This window comes from Ochotona princeps, chromosome 6 (assembly GCF_030435755.1).
Source record: "Ochotona princeps isolate mOchPri1 chromosome 6, mOchPri1.hap1, whole genome shotgun sequence".
In the NCBI taxonomy this organism is placed as follows: Eukaryota; Metazoa; Chordata; class Mammalia; order Lagomorpha; family Ochotonidae; genus Ochotona; species Ochotona princeps.
Window position 1 is genome coordinate 26,705,579 of NC_080837.1, and position 19,693 is coordinate 26,725,271.

The window sequence follows — 19,693 nt, forward strand, 5'->3', positions numbered from 1 at the left end:
GAAGAATTATAAATGACAAATTTTTCTCTTACCCTAACATTGTTTACCTAGAGAAATGTGTGTGTGTCTGTGCATGAAATGAAGAGCGAGGGAGGGAGGGAACTTGATTTAAGAAGCTTCCTAAGGGGTGGGAGTCTAGTGCAATGGTTATGAATTCACCATTGAGGAGTCTACATCTCATAGCAGAAGGTCTCATTCAAATCCCAGTTATGTGAGGGTTTGGGCTGGAGGTGAAGAACCTCATTTGGGGTGGTATTTTGAAAAGGAAGAGGAAGAGGAAAGGATTTGACTAAGAGCATGCAGTGCAGCCTTGTTTCCCAGTGGTATTTTAGATAAAATATATACTGCAAGCATTTATGCTGATAGGTGAGTATTTACTTTAATGTGTTATTTGAAAAATATGACCTGTCCATCATACCTTATGCTTTTATGTGCATTCATGATTAATAAATACCAAAGGAGATTCTTACACAACTTAATTTGTTTGTATGTAACTTAGCATGAGTGAGTTTAAAAAATGCAGATATATTAGATGAGTAGTTTTCCACATTATTGTTGAATATGGGAAAAATATGACTCAAGTCTGGAAATATGCTTGTGAATTCACACCCATGGAAACAATGTCTTTTCTCTTGGTGAGGATCCTTATAAAGCTAAGCATGAAATGATTCAGTAGTAAAGACTGAGGGCAGGGACTAATTCTTTCCTGGTCTGCTTTGTTCTCTAGAGCCCAAACCTTTGCTTATGTGTGTTGCTTTGCTGTAGTTAAATTTAAATAATAACTAGCTAGAACAGTGGCACTTTTTGTTCACATTGTGTAGTCAGAAATAAAAACAAATCTTCCTCTCCCAACCGTACACACACAAAACAAACATTGACTTTCAGTGTAAATATCAGAGAGTTAAATGCAGTATAAATTAAAAAAAAAATCCCAAAGTGAGACTTTTCACCTGAGGTTAGGATACACCTGCAGTCCCTCTGAGTGCTGGCTCCCCTTGCCATGCCAACTTCCTGTTACTGAGCACTCGGTGACAGAACATGGATAAGTGCTTGTGTCCCTGCCACTTACCTTGGAGATACAACTGAGTTCTCAGTTCTGACATTGACCAGGCCCACTCTTGTCCATGGTGGATATTTGGGGAGTGGGCCAACATATGGGAGACCTCTGTGTTTGTCTCTATGCCTCTTGAAAAAGTAAAATAAAATTTGAGCAATGAAGAATCCCCTGAAAGTCTAAAACTTTGAAATCTTCCCTGGAGAAGATTACAGTTCCATGAAGTTGTTCACTGGTTCTATATAAATAAAGGTGCCATCCAGAAAAAAACTGAATTATCTTTCTCATATTCGTTTTACCGCCTTAATGCGCATCTCTTTGACATTTAACTTTGAACGGAACACATTTGTTTGGCTGTATTAACTTTACCACAATACCGCTTAATGAGCAAGGGGATGAAATTTGAAAATAATGCTTAATATGGGCCCGGCGGCGTGGCCTAGCAGCTTAAGTCCTCGCCTGGAAAGCCCCGGGATCCCACATGGGTGCCGGTTCTAATCCCGGCAGCTCCACTTCCCATCCAGCTCCCTGCTTGTGGCCTGGGAAAGCAGTAGAGGACGGCCCAATGCTTTGGGACATTGCACCCGCGTGGGAGACCTGGAAGAGGTTCCAGGTTCCCGGCTTCGGATCGGTGCGCACCAGCCCGTTGTGGCTCACTTGGGGAGTGAATCATCGGATGGAAGATCTTCCTCTCTGTCTCTCCTCCTCTGTGTATATCTGGCTGTAATAAAATGAATAAATCTTTAAGAAAATAATGCTTTGTGAAAATCCTAGACTCACAGGTTGGAGAAGCTGTGAGCGTTGATGGAAGCCTTATCCATGTAGCGATAGTGATGTTTTATTTTTTGGCAGCTTTGTTTTATGCATATTCCAGATCAAGAATTCTGAGACTAATTTGCATTTCTGTTTGATTATCCCCTTGATCTCTGGGTTTATTTTAGTATTGACTTTACCTGCCAAGGTGTTCTCCACCTCAGCATGATTTTCCAAATTTTCCTAAGTAGCAATTAGTCACTCAATTGTAACGCCTCTAGAGGAGCTTGGCTTTGATGTTGGTTAGGGGTTAATTCTGAAATTGCCATGCTTCACTGGGTAAACCAGGAGGAATTTTATGTATTATTCAAATATGTGTGCCTTGGGCAGCCTTTGACTTTGTAGAAACTTTTTTCCAACCTTCTCTGAAGAGTTATCTGATTAAAATCTGTTGATAAAATAAAAAGGTTTGCTTTGGGGGCATCTGTAAAGATAGCTTTGGGAAGGACATGGCTTCTGTTAAGACTGAATAGCTGTGCAGGAGCCCTTGAGTTGCCATGGGCACCAGATGCCACTTGTTTCACTGTGCTCTCTGGTTGAAGTAGCTTCTTAACTCTGCATGCCCTACAAGCCCCTTGCTTTCCACAGCTTTCTTCAGTTTTCTTGTGTTCTTTGCTCCTCAGCAAGGCTCTGCTTGGCCCTCTCCTGAAGTATTGCCAAGGAAAGCTGCATGAAGTTGGTTTAGCTACTTTTCTGAGTTCTTAAATAGATTTTTTTTCAAGATAGGCAAGGTGTAATTTATATGCAATAAATTGGACCCATAGAAACTGCATAATCCAAGGACTTTTAACAACCATACCCTCTTAATCTTCAACTTACCTAAAACTTGTTTTTGATTTCCCAAGGTTGATGTTCGGCCCAGTGGTTAGACTGCTCACGAGGATGTTTGTATACCACATAGGAATATCTAGGTTCAATTCCAAGCTCCAGCTGCTCTTCGCAGCAACTTGCTAATACAGACTCTAGGAAACAGCAGTTGGAGGCTCAAATACATGAGTTCCTGATACCCATATGGAAGACCTGGCTTGAAATTCCAACTTCTGGCCTGGGCCTGGCTTTGGGGGCATTTTCTCCATCTCTCACATAAACACATTAATTTACAAAACAGAAGAAGATGATCAAATGACTTGTTTTGCGGGAAAGGATTACATTCATTTTTTGTTCCTCACAGTAGCTCTGAGATGGGATTCTTCTCTGCTAAATACACAAGATTGAGAGATCATAGCATTAAAAGGAGCAGATCTGAGGCTAAATTCCTGGTCTCTTTTATCCCCAACCTCACATTATCTATGATTCCAATGTTAGCACTTCCCTCACTTGTGTTCACCTTGTCCAGAAGTTTATCAAAACCCAGGCATTGTACCTGAGGGCTTTATCCTTCCTTTCTTCTGATTGGCTGTCCTCAGTCAAGGCAGTCTAGACTTGTTTGTGTTGTGAGACCAGTGAGGCAAAGATTCAGTGTCTGGGTGTGTCACCAGAGAAAGCTTTTCATAACAGGGTAAACAATTCCACAGCCCAGCGGACACCAGCCACAAAACCACATTTGCATCACGGTCATTACTCTGCTGGCCTCAGATAAGTCAAAAGGATAAAAACAAATTGTTGCAGGGATGATGATGCAGGTGGGCAGGAGATGTACTGGCCCAGTGTTCTTCCTTGTGCTTGCCAGCCAAGGTATTTGTGGGGAGCAGATCTGAAAGTGTTGATATTATTCTCAAGCCCTCAAAGGCAGTGGAGTCCCCATTGGAACCTGGTTAATCAGAGTCAGAGGAGTTATTTTTTAATTTATATATGTACATGTATAGAAAGAATAACCAAAGTCACATGGGAATATTGTTTTGCAGATTATCCAGGTTTCTGGAAGGTAAGTCTGGACTGTCTGTGTTGTGGTGTGGGATTGAATGCTGAGCGTTGTGATACTTGGTTCTGATGCTGTTTCTGGCTCAGCTGCTCTTTTCCTAGGTTATTATCTCCAAATGACCAGCTCTTCTGCATTCATTTCCATATCTGTACAAAAAAAAAATGTGATTTCTACAACTCCCTGTTATCTCTAGTTTAGGAATTCCAGAAGCTCTGTGATGTCTTTGAGGTTCAGTTATATTTGAATTTCTGGTAAACAAATAATATTCTTACTAACATGCCTAATGCAGTAAACAATTTTTATTATTTGTCTCCCATATTGCAGACGACATATTTATACAAAAAGTATTCATCTGAACTTCAAATTAATTGGGCATTCTGCTTTTTCATCTGCTAATCTGGCAATCCTACTTTGCCCTGGAATCATTACATTAAAAGTAGTATTATCAGGGTTGATGTGGCACAGTGGGTTAAGTCACTACCTGCAATCCTATATAAACACCAGTTCAGGTCTAAGGTGCTTTATTTCTGATCTAGTTCCCTGCTTTTATGCCTGGGATGACAGCTGGAAAGGTAGCCCAAGTGCTTGGGTCCCTGCTGTCTATGTGAGACAACTGGATGGAGTTGCAGGTTCCTGGCCCACTCTTGGGTATTGTGACCATTTGGGGGTGAATCAGCAGGTAGAAGATTCCTCTCTCTGTCTCTCTGCCTTCCAAATAAATAAGTGAATCTTATTAAAAATGTAATCATAACACATGGCCAAACATTCTAGTATATACCCATGATGCTTTTGAGAACAATTTTTAATAGCAAGGTTGTAGAAATGAATGGGGGGATATAGTACTGACAAAGATATAAGGAAAACGAGATCTCATTATCTACCTTCAGTGTAATTATATAGTACTTGCCACATGGGTGTGGGAGGGGCCAAGACTTGTGAATCATACTGTTATATTTTCTCATGTCTTTATTAAGTAAGTCAAAATCATAGAGGAAGCAGTATGCTAGATACAATCTAATAATCAAGGATTGTGCTGTGAAACACAGGGAGAGAATTGGGTTGATAAGTTTGTTCAGAGTGTCAGTTGTACTAAAGTGAAAAGACTTCCTCGAATCACTTTTCCGTCACTTCCCTATCAACTAACAAGGCATTAACTCTACATTCTTGAAGTTTCATCTAGTTCCTCGTGAACTCTTCCAGCTTTATCTAGTTTAAACATAGTAACTTAAAAAAATCTGTATTTTTTTTAAAGGATTTATTTATTTTTATTGGAAGGTCAGATATACAGAGAAGAAGAGAGACAGACGTGAAGATCTTGTTTGCTGACTCATTCCCCAAGTGGTCACAATGGCCAGAGCTGAGCCAATCCAAAACCAGGTGCTAGGAGCTTCTTTCAGGTCTCCCACAGGGTCCAAAGGCCTTGGGCAGTCCTCAGCTGCTTTCCCAGGTCACAAGCAGGCAGGGAGCAAGATGGGAAGTGGGACTGGCACAGCAACCGTTTGGGATCCTTGCTTGTGCAAAGCGAGGGCTTTAGCTGCGAGGCTATTGCACTGGGCCCAGAAATCTGTATTTAAAAAAAAACATTTATTTTAGTTTTTAATTTTATTTAAAAGTCAGAGAGAGAGAGTGAGAGAAAGAAGAAAAGAAACATGGAGAGATCTTCCATCTGCTAGTTCACTCCTAAAATGGAACCAGTGGCTGGAGCTGGGCCCATCCAGAGCCAGTAGCTTCTTTTGGATGCAGTGGCCCAAGACCTTGGCCATCCTCAGCTGCTTTTCCAAGTCACCAACAGGCTGCTGTATCAGAAGTGGAGCAGCCAGGATGTGAATGACACCACAGAGGCAGGATACACCCACTATGCCACTGTGCCAGGCCTCTAAGAAATGTATCTGGAACATCACTTTGTGGCCCACACTATGCTAGGAACTAGAGATCAAGTAGTAGGACAGCACACCCATGCTTCGATAACTGTGATGCACAGGTTTGCAAAGTATTTGTTTATCTGGTGTTTCAGGGGTCCCCAGTGTGTTGAAGAGGTAATCCAGATTTTGTATTTTTGGAGTAGGTACATTGTTGCTCATTCTACGTAAAAATATGCATTTCAAAACATTTTCGGTCGAAAGCAGAACAGTTTGGGAGCTCCCAGGAGCTCAATCTGAAAATGTGTGTGCCCGTCAATGGTTATCAATACCACCACCTCACCAGGAGGCTTATTTCTTAGATGCAGATGGTTTTTATTGCAAACTCTGTAATGTTTTTACAAACACTGTAATGGCTTGAGTCTCCTACAACTGTGAATTATTTATGTTCCTAGACAAGTTCTGCTTAATTCAGGGCTTCTCTTCCCTTCCTTCTCCACATCAAAGCATAAACATAGAAAGTGATTATTTTTGCTCACACAGTGTGGAAAGTTTCAACTTCTCTAGCCTCCTTGTATGAACTGTTGGAGGCCTGTTGTTTGCGATGGTTTACTACTGAGAAGCTCTGATTTGTTTTATTTAATTTGTATCACAGTGAACCATTGGTTATAGAAAAAAAAAAAGCCCAAGGAACTGGTGTTGAAGTCCTGTGTGGATGAGAAGGAAACGGGTAACAGTTCCAACGATTAAATGTCAGGTGGCGTTCCTGCCATCTCTAGGGTTCAGTTGATAAAGGGTCTCATAAGGACCATTAGGCTGTGACCAGCACTTTTAAAATTGTAGCAAAGGGGATAGAAATCATCATTTTCTTATTGAATATGTTTTTTTCTAACACATGTAAAAATATTCACAAGCTTCACAGATAAAAACTACTTGCAATTAGTAGTCTCTTTTTTAGAAACAAAATGTGGAAATTATTAAAATGAACCATTTCATTTTATGAACCATAAAAGATAAGAAATTGGGCCCAGCGTGGTAGCCTAGCAGCTAAAGTCTTCATCTTGCACACACCAAGATCCCATATGGGTACCAGTTCTAATCTCAGTGACCTTGCTTCCCATTGAGCTCCCTGCTTGTGGCCTGGGAAAGCAGTTGAGATTGGTCCAAGGCCTTGGCACCCTTGACCCGTGTGGGAGACCCGGAAGAGGGTCCAAGCTCCTGGCTTTGGATTGGCACATTTCTGGGCATTGTGGCTGCTTGGGGGGCATGAATCAATGGGTTGAGCATCTTCCTCTCTGTCTCTTCTCAACTTTGTGTATCTGATTTTCCAAAAACAAAAAAAATCTTCAAAAAAAAAAAAGGAATAAGAAATCAAAAATTATGTTAAAAATTGACTCTTGGTCTTATATATTTAGAAAAATAGTATTAAAATAGCAAACAATATTATTTTCTTTCATAAATTGTGTGTCTATAAACTACAGAAAACTTGTTTATATAATACTATAATAAACATACTTATAATTAATGTATAATGTATAATTTTCATTATAATGTATAATTTTCATGTATTTAATAGATACATGTATACATTTTTGCATAGACTTATTTTAATTTATGGAAGGAGGTACAGAAATCATGATGCAAGGGAGGTTGGCTGGTTACTTTCTGCAGATGACAACACTCTCTTTTCTGGATTCCCTTAACACTTCTACATGCCCAGAGCACTTGTTTCTCGTTACCAAAGTCTCTTTGAGGGAAGTAGTGATGTATATTTATTCTTACTATATATATAAGAATATATGCATCTGTATATTTTTACATCTATATATTTCTGCATCTTTATATTTTTACATTATATGGATGTATATATTCTATATGTATATATTTCTAATATATCCATATTCATATATGTCCTTATAGCTATCTACACAACTCCTTAAAACATGACTTAGTTGGATATGTATTCTTCCTGCTGCTATTCTTCCTGTTTTGAAGACCATTCACTTCTCATTCTGAGAATCCATTGTGGTGTCCATACACCGCCCTCAGGAATGTGTGAAGAGGGGCAGGTGTTTGGTGAGGTAGTTAAGATGTTATGAAGGATGACTACATCTCACATCTCAGTGCTTGGGTGCAAGTCCTAGTTTTACCTTTGATAGCAGCGTCCTGCTAATGTGCATCCTGGGAGACATTCAGTGATGGATTAAGTTCCTGTTATCCATGTAAGAAGCCTAGATGGAGTTCCAGGCACTTGGCTTAAGCCTTGCCTGCCTGGAGCTCCTGTAGACATTTGAAAAATGAACCAGTGCATGAAAAATTGATCTTTTTTTCTGTCTCTCAAATAAAGTTACAATTAATTAAAATAGAACCATGTAGACATTATTTAAGAATTATTTGAATATTTGGAGGTAAATTAAAATATGCATTTATCTTTGTAAATTAAAAAATTACGTGAATATAATCTTTTGTATCTGCATATTCTTATTTGGTTAGTTTGAAAGTTATATTGATTATGTGTATTATAAAATGCAGTCTCTGAAATCTTCAGTACTGTACATAGTAGTATGAGTAGAAATCCAAAATGTGGAAGATGGATGGATCCTCTACAAGATGGTCTATAGCTTTATCCATGTCTGTGACTGTGCACCTTTTTAAATGTCCACACTTTTCTTCAATGGCAGTGTTTATTTTAAATCACCAGACTTAGAAATCATTTTGAGGAAATAACTATTAGCTTGTTCTAGACATTCCAAAATAGTGTTCAGATACTCGAATTTGGGATAGAGACATTATAAATTGAGGGCTGTGAAATACATGCTTGTGATTCCTTTCCAAAGAGTTTAAGACTTGTCTAGACATATAATTATTTGGAAACAGGAATATTTCTGTCACAGATATAACTTTGCCCTTAACACCAGAGATTGTATCTAAAAGTATCAACATTAAAAATGTTTTTACTGCTAGATTCATTTTGTTCATTTACTTGAGAAGTGTAAGGACAGAGACAACAGACAGAGTTCCCATCTGCTTGGTTGAACTCCTTGAATGTCTAAAACAGGCTGGTCTGAGGCCAGAGCCAGGAACCTGACACCCCAACTGAATCTCCCATGTTTGTTTCAAGAACCTGAAATGCAGTGATGGGTGTCTCAACATCTAAACTGGGAGCCAGGACCAGGAACTGAACTAAGGCACTGCACGTTATATAGTACAGGGAACCAAATGTCTGCCCATGGCTTGTTTGTTTCTGAAGTAGAAATTTCTGTATGAATTGTAAGGGGACCTAGAAGAGAAGGATTTACTCATTTCCTCTCTGCTGTTAACAACAACATACCAAGTCTTTTTAGGATCTGCTTTTTAAATTTGACTGCAAAAAAATAAAAAAGAGGAGTCCAAAAAAAAAAGACTTTTGTGATAGGCAATCTTGTAATCAGTTTTTTATTCTTGTGAAAGTCATTAAGTCTCCCAGGATCTCAAAATTATAGGTAATCTTAGTTGATAAGTAGACCCCATTTTCATCATCAGCTTCCTTGTAAGTAAGGGAGCTGAGATTTATGATCCCTAAGGCCACCTCTTGCTCTGAACTGTAGACTTCCTGGAGATTATGAGCAGTATGTATGGTTAATATGCAATATGATAGCTTAATAGGCATACTTATACCCATATGCTTTTAATTACATCATTGAATTTATTCCTTATAAATATATTATGATGTAGGCAGTGCAGGTAGTTAATTTTATTAATTTTCTTTATGATGTGTAGTGTGAAGGGCAGTGTGTGGTAAAAAGAAAATGAAATAAAACCACCAACAACCATTAAAACAGCCCTAGAACCAGGTCTCTGAAATCTAGACCTGTTTCATTGCACTTCATGAAGGAGTAATTCTGATTATTGTAGTTCTTTGGGCTTGATGTGTTTTGCTTTTAAATTTGCTTCCATAGGAATCCTGTGGTTTTGAAGGATTTTTTTTTCTATAAACCCTTCTGGTTTATTTTATTTGGTTTTCTAAGCTGCAAATACCTTGAATTTTGGTATTTAACACTTGTAAATAATCAAATGAATGGGTATTTTATTGCAGCTTTTTTTTAAAGTTTTTGGAAGAGACAAATGGAGAGAGATCTTCCATCCCCTGGTTCAGTCCCCAAAATGTCTGCAGAAAGCAGGGATGGATAAGGTGAAACTAGGAACTGAGATGTCAGTCTGGGTCTCCCATTGGATGGCGGCAGCCCATTATGTCCTGCCTCCAGGGTGGGCGTTATCAGAAAACTGGATCAGGAGTAGCTGGGACTGCAACCATGCACGCTAATTTTGAATGTTGGCACCCCAGTTGTACTTAAATGTTATTCTGGACCATGAGAGTACATCAATAGGCAAATAAGATAGAAGCCTTTACCCTCAGGGAATAAACCCTCTTGAAAGTGAATTTGAAATGTATTAATTTGAGTGACAAATGCAAAATGTATTGTGAAAACATTTGATCTATGAGAACTGTTATTGTCAGAAATACAGGAATTGAAATAAATAAAAGTAATAGCAATAAATTATTGAATATTACTTTCTGCTCTACCTTGTATGGATCTCATTTCATTCTTGCAGCAATGCTATGAGATAATCATCATTGTGTTTGCCATGTCTTAGAAGGTTCTGGAGGATTAACTGACTCAAATCTAACCCAACTTAAAGTTCCTGCTTTTAATCAACTTGCTCAATTTCAGATAATCAGTGGAAGTTGCTATCTAGTTATGTTTCAGATACCTGCATCCCACATCAGAGTGCCTGGCTCTAGTTCCCAGCTGTGGCTCCTTATTCTCACTTCCTGCCAGTGCAGACCCAGGGAGGCAGCAGTGATGGCTGAAGGAAGACCTGGGTTGACCTCCCAGCTCAAAGCCCTGCCCCAGTCGAGCATCAGGCATTGCGAGCATGTGGGAAATCAAATTAGAAGATGATAAGCATGTTCTCTTTCTTTTTTACATCTCTCTCTCAAATACTTTTTAAAAAATAAAGTAGTGAAAAGAAGCACTTACTCAACCAATATTTTCTTTTTTTTTAATATATATTTTTATTATATTATTTACGTATCTGAGGTGAAGGGGGTTATTGAGGGAGAATCCCCACCCAGTCTCCCACCCGCCCAAGGTCCCAGATGTGGGGCATGCTGAGATACTTGCTCAGGTGGTCTTAATAGTCTTCCAGTTATGGATCGCTGCCAGTCACATCCCTGCCAGCTCTATTAGGTCATTGAAGAAGCCACTGATTGTCACAGTCCATCATGGAGTCTTCGTTTGCCCAGTATTTTGCTGCCCAACGTTTAGCTGAGGTGGTTGATTGACCTGTTTCGTCCTCCGTCCTCTCTTAGCCAGGGCTCTGAGTCCAGCAGTTCGATTGGGGAGATCACCAAAGAGACTTAGAGGTATTCCCAGATCAGATTCCCGCATGTTCCAGCTAGCACCGGTTCCGGCACAGTCCATCGCCACAATTAGTTGGTGGTTGCAATCGCTGGGCTGGCTTCGTTCTCAGTCCCGACTTGCACTGGAACCAAGGGTGTTGCAGTCCAGCCTGGTTCTGTCCAGCACGCACTCGACTCTTTCATATTTTCTTATTCCACCAGTATTTTGTTGATTTCCATGTTCAGAACACTGTTACTTTGTGCACTCCAAGGGATGTAACAGCCATTGCAAAATTATTCTTAGGGCTGATGTTGTGACATGCACAGTGGCTTTATCTGCCACTTGGCAACCCTGGCATCCCTCGTCAGCTTGCTTTCTCAAACCCTGGCTCCTCCACTTAAAATTCAGCTCCCTGCTGGTGTGTACAGTAGATGATGGTTAAAGTACTTGTGTTCCTGATCTCCATGTGTGACATCTGGCCTCCTTGCTGCTATCTATCCCAGTCTTGGCTGTTTTCAGCCATTTAGAAAGCAAGCCACTGGATGGAAGATCCTATATAAATAAATAAAATAAAATAAATACAATAAAATAAACATTTTATTTTAGTTTTATTTTAGAAAGACATGGTTCTCATCTTTGATGAATAATTTACAATGATGAGTGTCAGCACTGTTTTGATTGAAAGAATATTTAGCAAATCCACAATGTGCGCCAGGTATAAGTGAGGCAGATCCCTACCCTTGGGGGAACTGTGTTGTATCATTAGGAAGCTAAAAGTGCACATTAAATAGTTTTAAGGCAGATATAGATCCAGAGAATAGTAGAGGTGGCTGATCACTGGATGGAACATGTTGCAAGGAGTCAAGTAAAAGAAGTTAATTTTCTGGAGTAGCAGGCCTATAAATAATCCACCCTTGAAAGTGTTTATCTGGAGCATAATGTTAGTTAATCATTAGAGATAAATTAATTGCTTGGTAAATGTTCCTCCAGGTTTGTTTCTGCTGAGGTCCTCCTCAGGCTAGTAAAATTTCCTTGACTAATTTGCAAGGTAAAATTTGCAAGATGATAAGTGAATCTTTGGACAGGAACCCTAGTGGGTATTGGCCAGAGTAAAAAATATACAATTTCTTTTAGTTATTGGGCCATAAGCAGTTCCTTTGCCACTACTTCCTAGTCCCCAGAAGCACATATTAGCTAAGTCAAGATTTCAGCCAAAATGCAAATGATTTTTTAAAAGTATTTTCATTGTAAACATACTAGATGCTATAGAGAACAGAGTAGACTTTTCCAAAGGACTGAATCATGAAACCACATTTAAGGGGGCCTACTTGCTAGTAATTTTGCAGTCTTCCGTTTTATCACATCCATCTTGCATTGTGTGGGAGTGAACTGTTTCCCAAAAGCTAAATTTCCTAATAAATGAACCACCATCTGTTTCACTGTCCTAGTAGCTGTTTAAGCTAACTTATTTTTGCTTTCCTGGCTTCTGAAAGTGCATTGGACATCTTATCATTAATTCATCCAAATCAATGCAGTGATGAGCACTAATTGCCCTAGGCTGGTATATTGTGGAGCCTTGAGGAGTGAAGAGTGTGAGGCCAATTTTGCCTTACACTAAAAGTCTCAGAAAAATTGGATTTTGTGACTCTAATGTCAGGTTTTGTGTAGGTTTTGGTTTTTCTCTTTTATCTGGTGTGATTCGGTTGTTGCTCATGTCTTTTTCAGTTTCAACCCCTGGTGTTCCTTCTGTTTTGTTTCCTGCACATGCATTCCTCCACCCTGTGCCCCCACCTTGGTTGATTTTAATCTAAGTAAACTATTAAATGAACTTTGATCGTTCCTGGGAGAATTTATGTAGGTCTCTAATAAGGTTTTCACATATAGAAATGTATGTGCTAATTCCCCAAGATTATGTCACAGTATAAACTTTTTGCTAAGCATGTGCACATAGTTATGTTTAAGAGGCAGAACCACAAGGGGAAAGAAAGAGCCAGTGAGCTCCCATCGGGCTGTTGACTGCCCACATGCCTGTGATAAGCTGGGCTGAGTCAGGCTAACACCAGGAGTCAGGAGGAACTCATTCCACATCCACTGTGTGGGTGGCAGGAACCCAAGCTTCCTAGGGACTGTGTCTGGGTTAGCTGGCAGATAGAATCAGGGTCTTCCACTGTGGAGCATGGACATACAAGCAGTGCTTTAAAAAGACTGAATAGCCATCTTTGCATTTTTAGAGGTTACAGATATATTTGTGTTCAAATTTGTACATTCGTTCACATCTAGTAATATGTTCACTATGAAATTTGTTTTGCTCACTTCTAAATTTTTGACAAAGTCAGTGGTTTCAATTACGTACTAATTTTTTTTCTTTTTTTATTATATTTTTGACAATATTTACATAGTTAATTATGGTAAAAAGGTTCAGGGGCTATAGGGAAGTGGGTAAGACTATTATGTCCATATTGTTTCCTTCATGTGTCTGAGGTAAAGGGGGATATTGAGGGAGAAGCCCCACCCACTCTCCCACCCACCCCAGATCCCAGATGTAGGGCATGCTCCAAGGGTCTTGCTCAAGTGGTTTTAATAGTTCACCAGTTATGAATCGCTGCCAGTTTCGCCACTCCAAGCACGATGAGGTCGTTGAAGAATCCACTGATTGACATAGTCCATCAGAGAGTCTTCATTTGCCCAGTATTTCGCTGCCAACATATAGCTGAGGTGGTTGATTGACTTGTTCTGTCCTCTGTCTTTTCTTGGCTAGGGTTCTGAGTCCAGCAGTTTGATTGGGGAGATCCCCAAAGAAACTTTGAGGTATTCCCAGAAGTACTAATTTTTGTAGTACTGGGTTTCTTAACATATTTTGGGTGCATTTAATTCTATTTACTGTTTTCATATTTTTTTTAAGATTGTTTAGGTTTATTTGAAAGATTTACAGAGAGAAGAAAAGGCAGAAAGATCTTCCATCTGCTAACTCAATGGTCATATATAGTCAAAAGTTTATATAAGTCCAATATATGATTTAATTGAATGTGTTTTTAAAAAATTCCTCCATAAAGGTATCTTTGAATCCACAGTATTACAAATGTACATTTTGTGATTCAACTATTTATATTTTAAACTATTTTGTGAATTTGATCTATATGTTACTAATTGACGCATAAAGTCTCCCCATTTAGCTATAAATTTGGCAACTTTTCTTTGTGACTTACACAAGACTATGCCTTATATATTTTGAGGCTCTTCTATTGGGAATGTAGAAACATATACCCTTTTATGGATAAAATTTAGGTCCTTAAATTAGTAACTATTTACCCCCAACAGCAGGTTTGGGAAGACCATGTTTGTCCAATATTATCTCTTTATTTTCCACCTTCATGTGTTAAAATGTTAGGAATATTTTGCAAATAGGATTAACTCACAGACTAATTGAGAATCTGTGTCTTTTAACTAGATATTTTACTTTATATATCAAGTTAATTTATTGTAATTTCCAATTTTTTTTGATGTGAATTATTTCCCTTTTTCTGTTTCCCATGATTATTTTAATTATTTTACATTTAATGTATTATATTACAATATCTATCTATAATTCCTTCAGCAAAGTCTGTGAATGTTGCATTCTGGTGGGGTTTATTTATTTATTGGAAAAATGTCTTTTCATTTCTCCCATTTTGAGTAATTATGAAGTATAAAGCCTTATCTTGACATTGACTCTTCAGCATTTTGAAGATCTTTTCTCGAAGAATTTTGCTATTGCAACAAGTGCTGTGAGCATACTTGCTGTTCTTTTAAAAGGTCGTTTTATTCTTTTCATGCCTTGCATTAGTTACACTATAGGTTTTGTCATATGTGTTTTGATGTCCGTTTCCATTGAAATCCCCTTTAAAGCTTATTCGTGATTTTTTTTTAAAGATTCTTTCAGGTTTATTTATTTAAAATGCACGGTTATAAAGAGAAGGAGAGAAGACTGAGGGAGAGAGAGGGAGGGAGAGAGGACGAACAGACATAATGATTGATTTTCCTTTCATTGGTCTAGACGGCTTCAATATCCAAGGCTGGTTCTGGCTGAAGCCAGGAACCCCCAAACTACGGCAGTGTCTGCTGCCTTTTCAGGCATGCAAGCAGAGAACTGGACCAGAAGGGTAGCAGGTGGAACTGGAACCACTGCTCATTAGATCTGCAGTTGTTGTGAACAGTGACTCAACCTTCTACATCACAATGTCAGCCCATTATCTGGGTTCTTGAATCTCAAATACACATATATATAATATTTATATATTTTAATTATATTCATATATTATAATATGCATATCACATTACATATTATTTGTATTTATACATATTTATCTTACTTGAAAGTGTTTTATTGTATATCTATAGAGAGAATCAGACAGAGATCTTCCCTCTTTTGGGTTACTTCCCAAATGGCTGCAACAACCAGAGACAGGTCAGTCTGAAGCTTGCAGCCTGAAGATTTTTCTGAGTCTCGCATGTGGGTACAGCGGCTCAAGTCCTGGGGCCTTTTGCTGCACTTTCCCAGACCAATAGGAGGGAGCTGGATTGGAAGTGGAACAGCTGGAACTTGAACCAGTGACTCTACGTGAACATGGCAGCAGTTGTGAAGGATTAGCTTGACCCTGCTGGGCCACAGATGTTGTATTTTTAAGCCAGTCTTTGAAAATATGTGAATAGGATAATGGCTGAAAATTTTCTAGACTGGCATCGCAAACTTACAAATAAATAATATATATGGTACACATAACTTTTTTTTTAAAAAAGAATTTATTTATTTTTATAGGAAAGTCAGATTCACAAAAGTAAGGCAAGACCGAGATAAAGATCCTCCATGCACTGATTCACTCCCTAGGCAGCTGCAATGGCCAGAACTGAACTGATCCGAAGCCAGGAGCCAGGAGCCTGCTCCAGGTCTCCCACATGGGTGCAGTGTCCCAAGGCTTTGGGCGATTCTCTACTGCTCCCAGCCTGCAAGCAAGGAGCTGGAAAGGAAGTGGAGCAGCCAGGATGCAAACCGGTGCCCATAAGGGATCCTGGTGCATGTGAGGTGAAGACTAGGCTACCACACAGGGACTGACAGCTCTTCATGAAAATTTGGATAAGTTGCTAGTCTGTAGACTCTCCTTTGAAGAATATCTTAGGGTGAATTTCCTTTAAAAAATAAATCTATCCAAATTAGAACATTACAATTGGTTTGTTACTACCATTCAATCCTAGGCCAGCTCCCTGCTTGTTGCTTGGAAAATAGTAAAGGATGGCCCAAAGGTTTGGGTCTCTGCATCCATGTGAGAGACCCGGAGGAGGCTTTTGGCTCCTGGCTTCTGACTTTGGCTTGCCTCAGTTCTTGCCATTGCGGCCATTTGGCGAGTGAACCAGCAGATGGTAGACCTTTTTTTTTTTTTTTCCTCTTCCTCTCTCTATAAATCTGCCTTTCTAATAAAAATTTAAAAATCCTTGGAAAAATTTATTTACTTGAAAAGCAGAATAGAGGGACAGAGGGAGAAAGAGATAAGGGGAAGTCTATCAGTTAAACACATCCATTTTGAATTTGTGCATAGCCATGTTTATATACTTACTTGTGTATTTATACGTGTAAATATGCACAATTTAGCGTCATATATAACACATAGAATATTTTGAACGCTTCACTTACAAAAATCCTGCAAAGCAGTTTCCCTTCTCCTTCCCTCTATTCCTTGCTTCCTTTTTTCTTGCTTTCTCAAAAGCAAATTAGGAATTATATTTGATACTACAGTCCTCTCTTCTCTAGTTAACACTTCAATGAGTTAAAATATATACCTTTCAGTTCTTCCCCGAATTACATGTATCTCAAAAAACAGTGCCTGTTTGGGGAGAACTCAGTGTTTTTGTTTGCTTGCTTGCATTTTTTTTTTTTTTTAAGATTTTATTATTATTGGAAAGCCGGATATACAGAGAGGAGGAGAGACAGAGAGGAAGATCTTCCATCCGATGATTCACTCCCCAAGTGAGCTGCAACGGCCGGTGCTGTGCTGATCCAAAGCCGGGAACCAGGAACCTCTTCCGGGTCTGCCACACGGGTGCAGGGTCCCAAAGCATTGGGCCATCCTCGATTGCCTTCCCAGGTCACAAGCAGGGAGCTGGATGGGAAGTGGAGCTACCGGGATTAGAACCGGCGCCCATATGGGATCCCGGGGCGTTCAAGGCGAGGACTTTAGCCGCTAGGCCATGCCGCTGGGCCCTGCTTGCATTTTTTAAAAAAGATTTATTTATTGTTGTGAAATGACAGATCATATTTATAGAGAGGAGAGACAGAGAGAAAGATCTTCCCTCACTGTTCACTCCCCAAATGGCTGCAACAGCCAGAGCTCAGTCAAGCCAAAGCCAGGGGCCAAGAGCTTCTTCTGGGTCTCCAAGACAGGTGCAGGATCTCAAGGCTTTGGGCCAGTCACTACTGCTTTCCCAGACCATACAGGGAGCTGGGTGGAGCAGCTGGGACACAAACCAGTGCCCATGTAAGATCTCAGCACTTGCAAGGTGAGAATTTAGCTACTAGGCCATCATGTCAAGTATGAGCTCACTGTTTACAAAATGTAATGCAAGCGTCATTGTGTGATACTTTCCATAGAACACAGGCATGGATTTTTTATATTAATTTATTCATTTTAACCTTACAACTAATGTTTACCACAATTTCTCGAGGTTGATATTTAGGAAGATACTAAAAACCAAATGTGTGTCAGGTGAAGGCCTGATTTTGGTGCGGTAATATAAATCACCACTTGGGACAGTAGCATCTCACATTGGAACATCAGAGGAAGTTCTGTCTGCTCTGCTTCAGATTCACCTCCGACTAACACACCTGTCCTGGGGAGGCTGTTGGAGATGGCCCAAGTGCTTGGCCACTACCATCCATTTTGAAGATCTAAGTGGAGTTACAGGTCCCTGTCCTAGCATTTGCAGCCATTTGGGAGGTGAATCAGTAGGTGGAAGATCTGTCTCTTGTCTCTCTTTTTCACTGTTTTAGATAAAAATAAATAATATTTAAACAAGCTCTTAAATAAAAAAATTATTAAGGATGGTATAGGCCAATGTGAATATGGCATAAGTGATAACAGTCATTTGTAAGTGAAGATGTAAATAGTAGGAAACATTATTTCATGGAAAATATTTATGTTTCAGTTGTTGGTTAATTAAATGAGTGACATTTCTGGAGAGAGAGAATGTGCAAAGCTGTGGTCATAATATGTTATGCAGAGAGATCACAATATATGATTCTTGAGAGGATTAGCTGGGCTTTGGGCTAGGCTGTGATCAAGCCATAGTAAGATTGGTATGGAGGGAATATATTATTGCTGTTCTGTTCATTGGCACCAATTGTCAAGAATTGAAGGAAGGGTCACTCTTTCTGGATGGTTTGCTGATAGACTTGGTATTGTTAACATCCCACAATTACCTTCTCCCATAATGGACAGTAAAGTATCCTTTCTACAGCCCAGTGAGAGCTTATCACTCATTATAAATTCACTTTCTAACATGGCCATTTCACCCAGATGTAAGAAAGATGATGTGTTCACATCTTCCCTTTTGTTTGTGTCCAGGATTCTCCCAACATGAGGACTTCTCTGCAGGCAGTGGCGCTCTGGGGCAAGAAAGCACCTCCCCACACCATCACTGCCATCATGATGACCGATAACCAGCAAATGGTTGTGACGGGAAGCCGAGAGGGTCAACTCTGTCTCTGGAACCTCTCCCCTGAATTAAAGGTTAGTGAAGCTGTTGATGCCAAACAGAGAACACTCAGAAAATAGGGACAGCTTGTTGCTTCTACCTGCGGTGGCAGGTATGACTTAATTAATAAATTGGATTTGCTTTAGTGTTTAGCGAAAGCTAAGTGTTGTCTAATGGATCAAAATCACATTTGAACATTATATTATGAATATTGCTAATCTTAGCTCCCAGCTAAGTGTTATTACCCTTTAAGTTATGCTGAGTTTTAATGTTTTATTTCCTGAATTATATGTTTAAGTAACTGAACTACAGATATGTAAGTATAATTCTAAAAATTATGACTCATTAGGCTAAACAAAGGGCACAATTGAAAACCACTGTTAACTAAAAGAGTAATATCTCAATTTCTACTGAGTTTTTCTACTGGTTTGGCCTTCTTGCTAGTCTTTTCCTCTCTGCTTCCTGGGACTTTGTAGATTGCATCAAAATGCTCCAAATCCAATTTGCTGTTGTCATCTCCCTATTTCAGAACCTGACCTCGCCTAGGATTTGGCCCATTGATTAGCGATTAATTGTCCCTGTCCCAAGTCATAAACATTTAACATGTTGGAACAGATATTTGCTTAACTCTGGCAGTCTCCAGACCCAGTTTGCACATTTAAACTAATGATGTACTTAAAGAATACTGCCCTCATTAAGAAGCCTTTTAAAGATCAAAGACTATTTTTAGCCTTTAAAGTTTGTCACTTTAAAACCTAAATTAACAGTTAATTGTAATTCTATTTTATAGTGTCATTAATTAACATCTCCTATCATTGAACAGTTCTACTATGGGACAGCCAAGTACTGCAACCCATACTGGAAAGAAGGAATGGATATTAAAGAAGGAATATAAGATTGTGCTTTGGGAATGGTGTTAGTTGTTACAATCTAAACCCAAACACCAGAATGTCATTACATGGCTTGCTGCTCTTCTAATGTTGAAGTGTACTATTTCCGG

At 39.3% G+C, this 19,693-nt stretch overlaps 1 protein-coding gene across 3 annotated transcripts in view; it reads left to right on the top strand.

Moving 5' to 3' along the window:
- WDR72 (WD repeat domain 72) overlaps positions 1-19,693 on the top strand; it is a 225,371-nt gene that overhangs the window by 10,314 nt on the left and 195,364 nt on the right. For all 3 annotated transcript variants that reach the window (XM_058665341.1, XM_058665339.1, XM_058665340.1), the window contains one exon: positions 18,564-18,728. In XM_058665341.1, coding sequence (XP_058521324.1) covers positions 18,576-18,728 — 153 coding nt within the window. In that variant the 5' untranslated portion in view covers positions 18,564-18,575. The remainder of the gene's footprint in view (positions 1-18,563; positions 18,729-19,693) is intronic.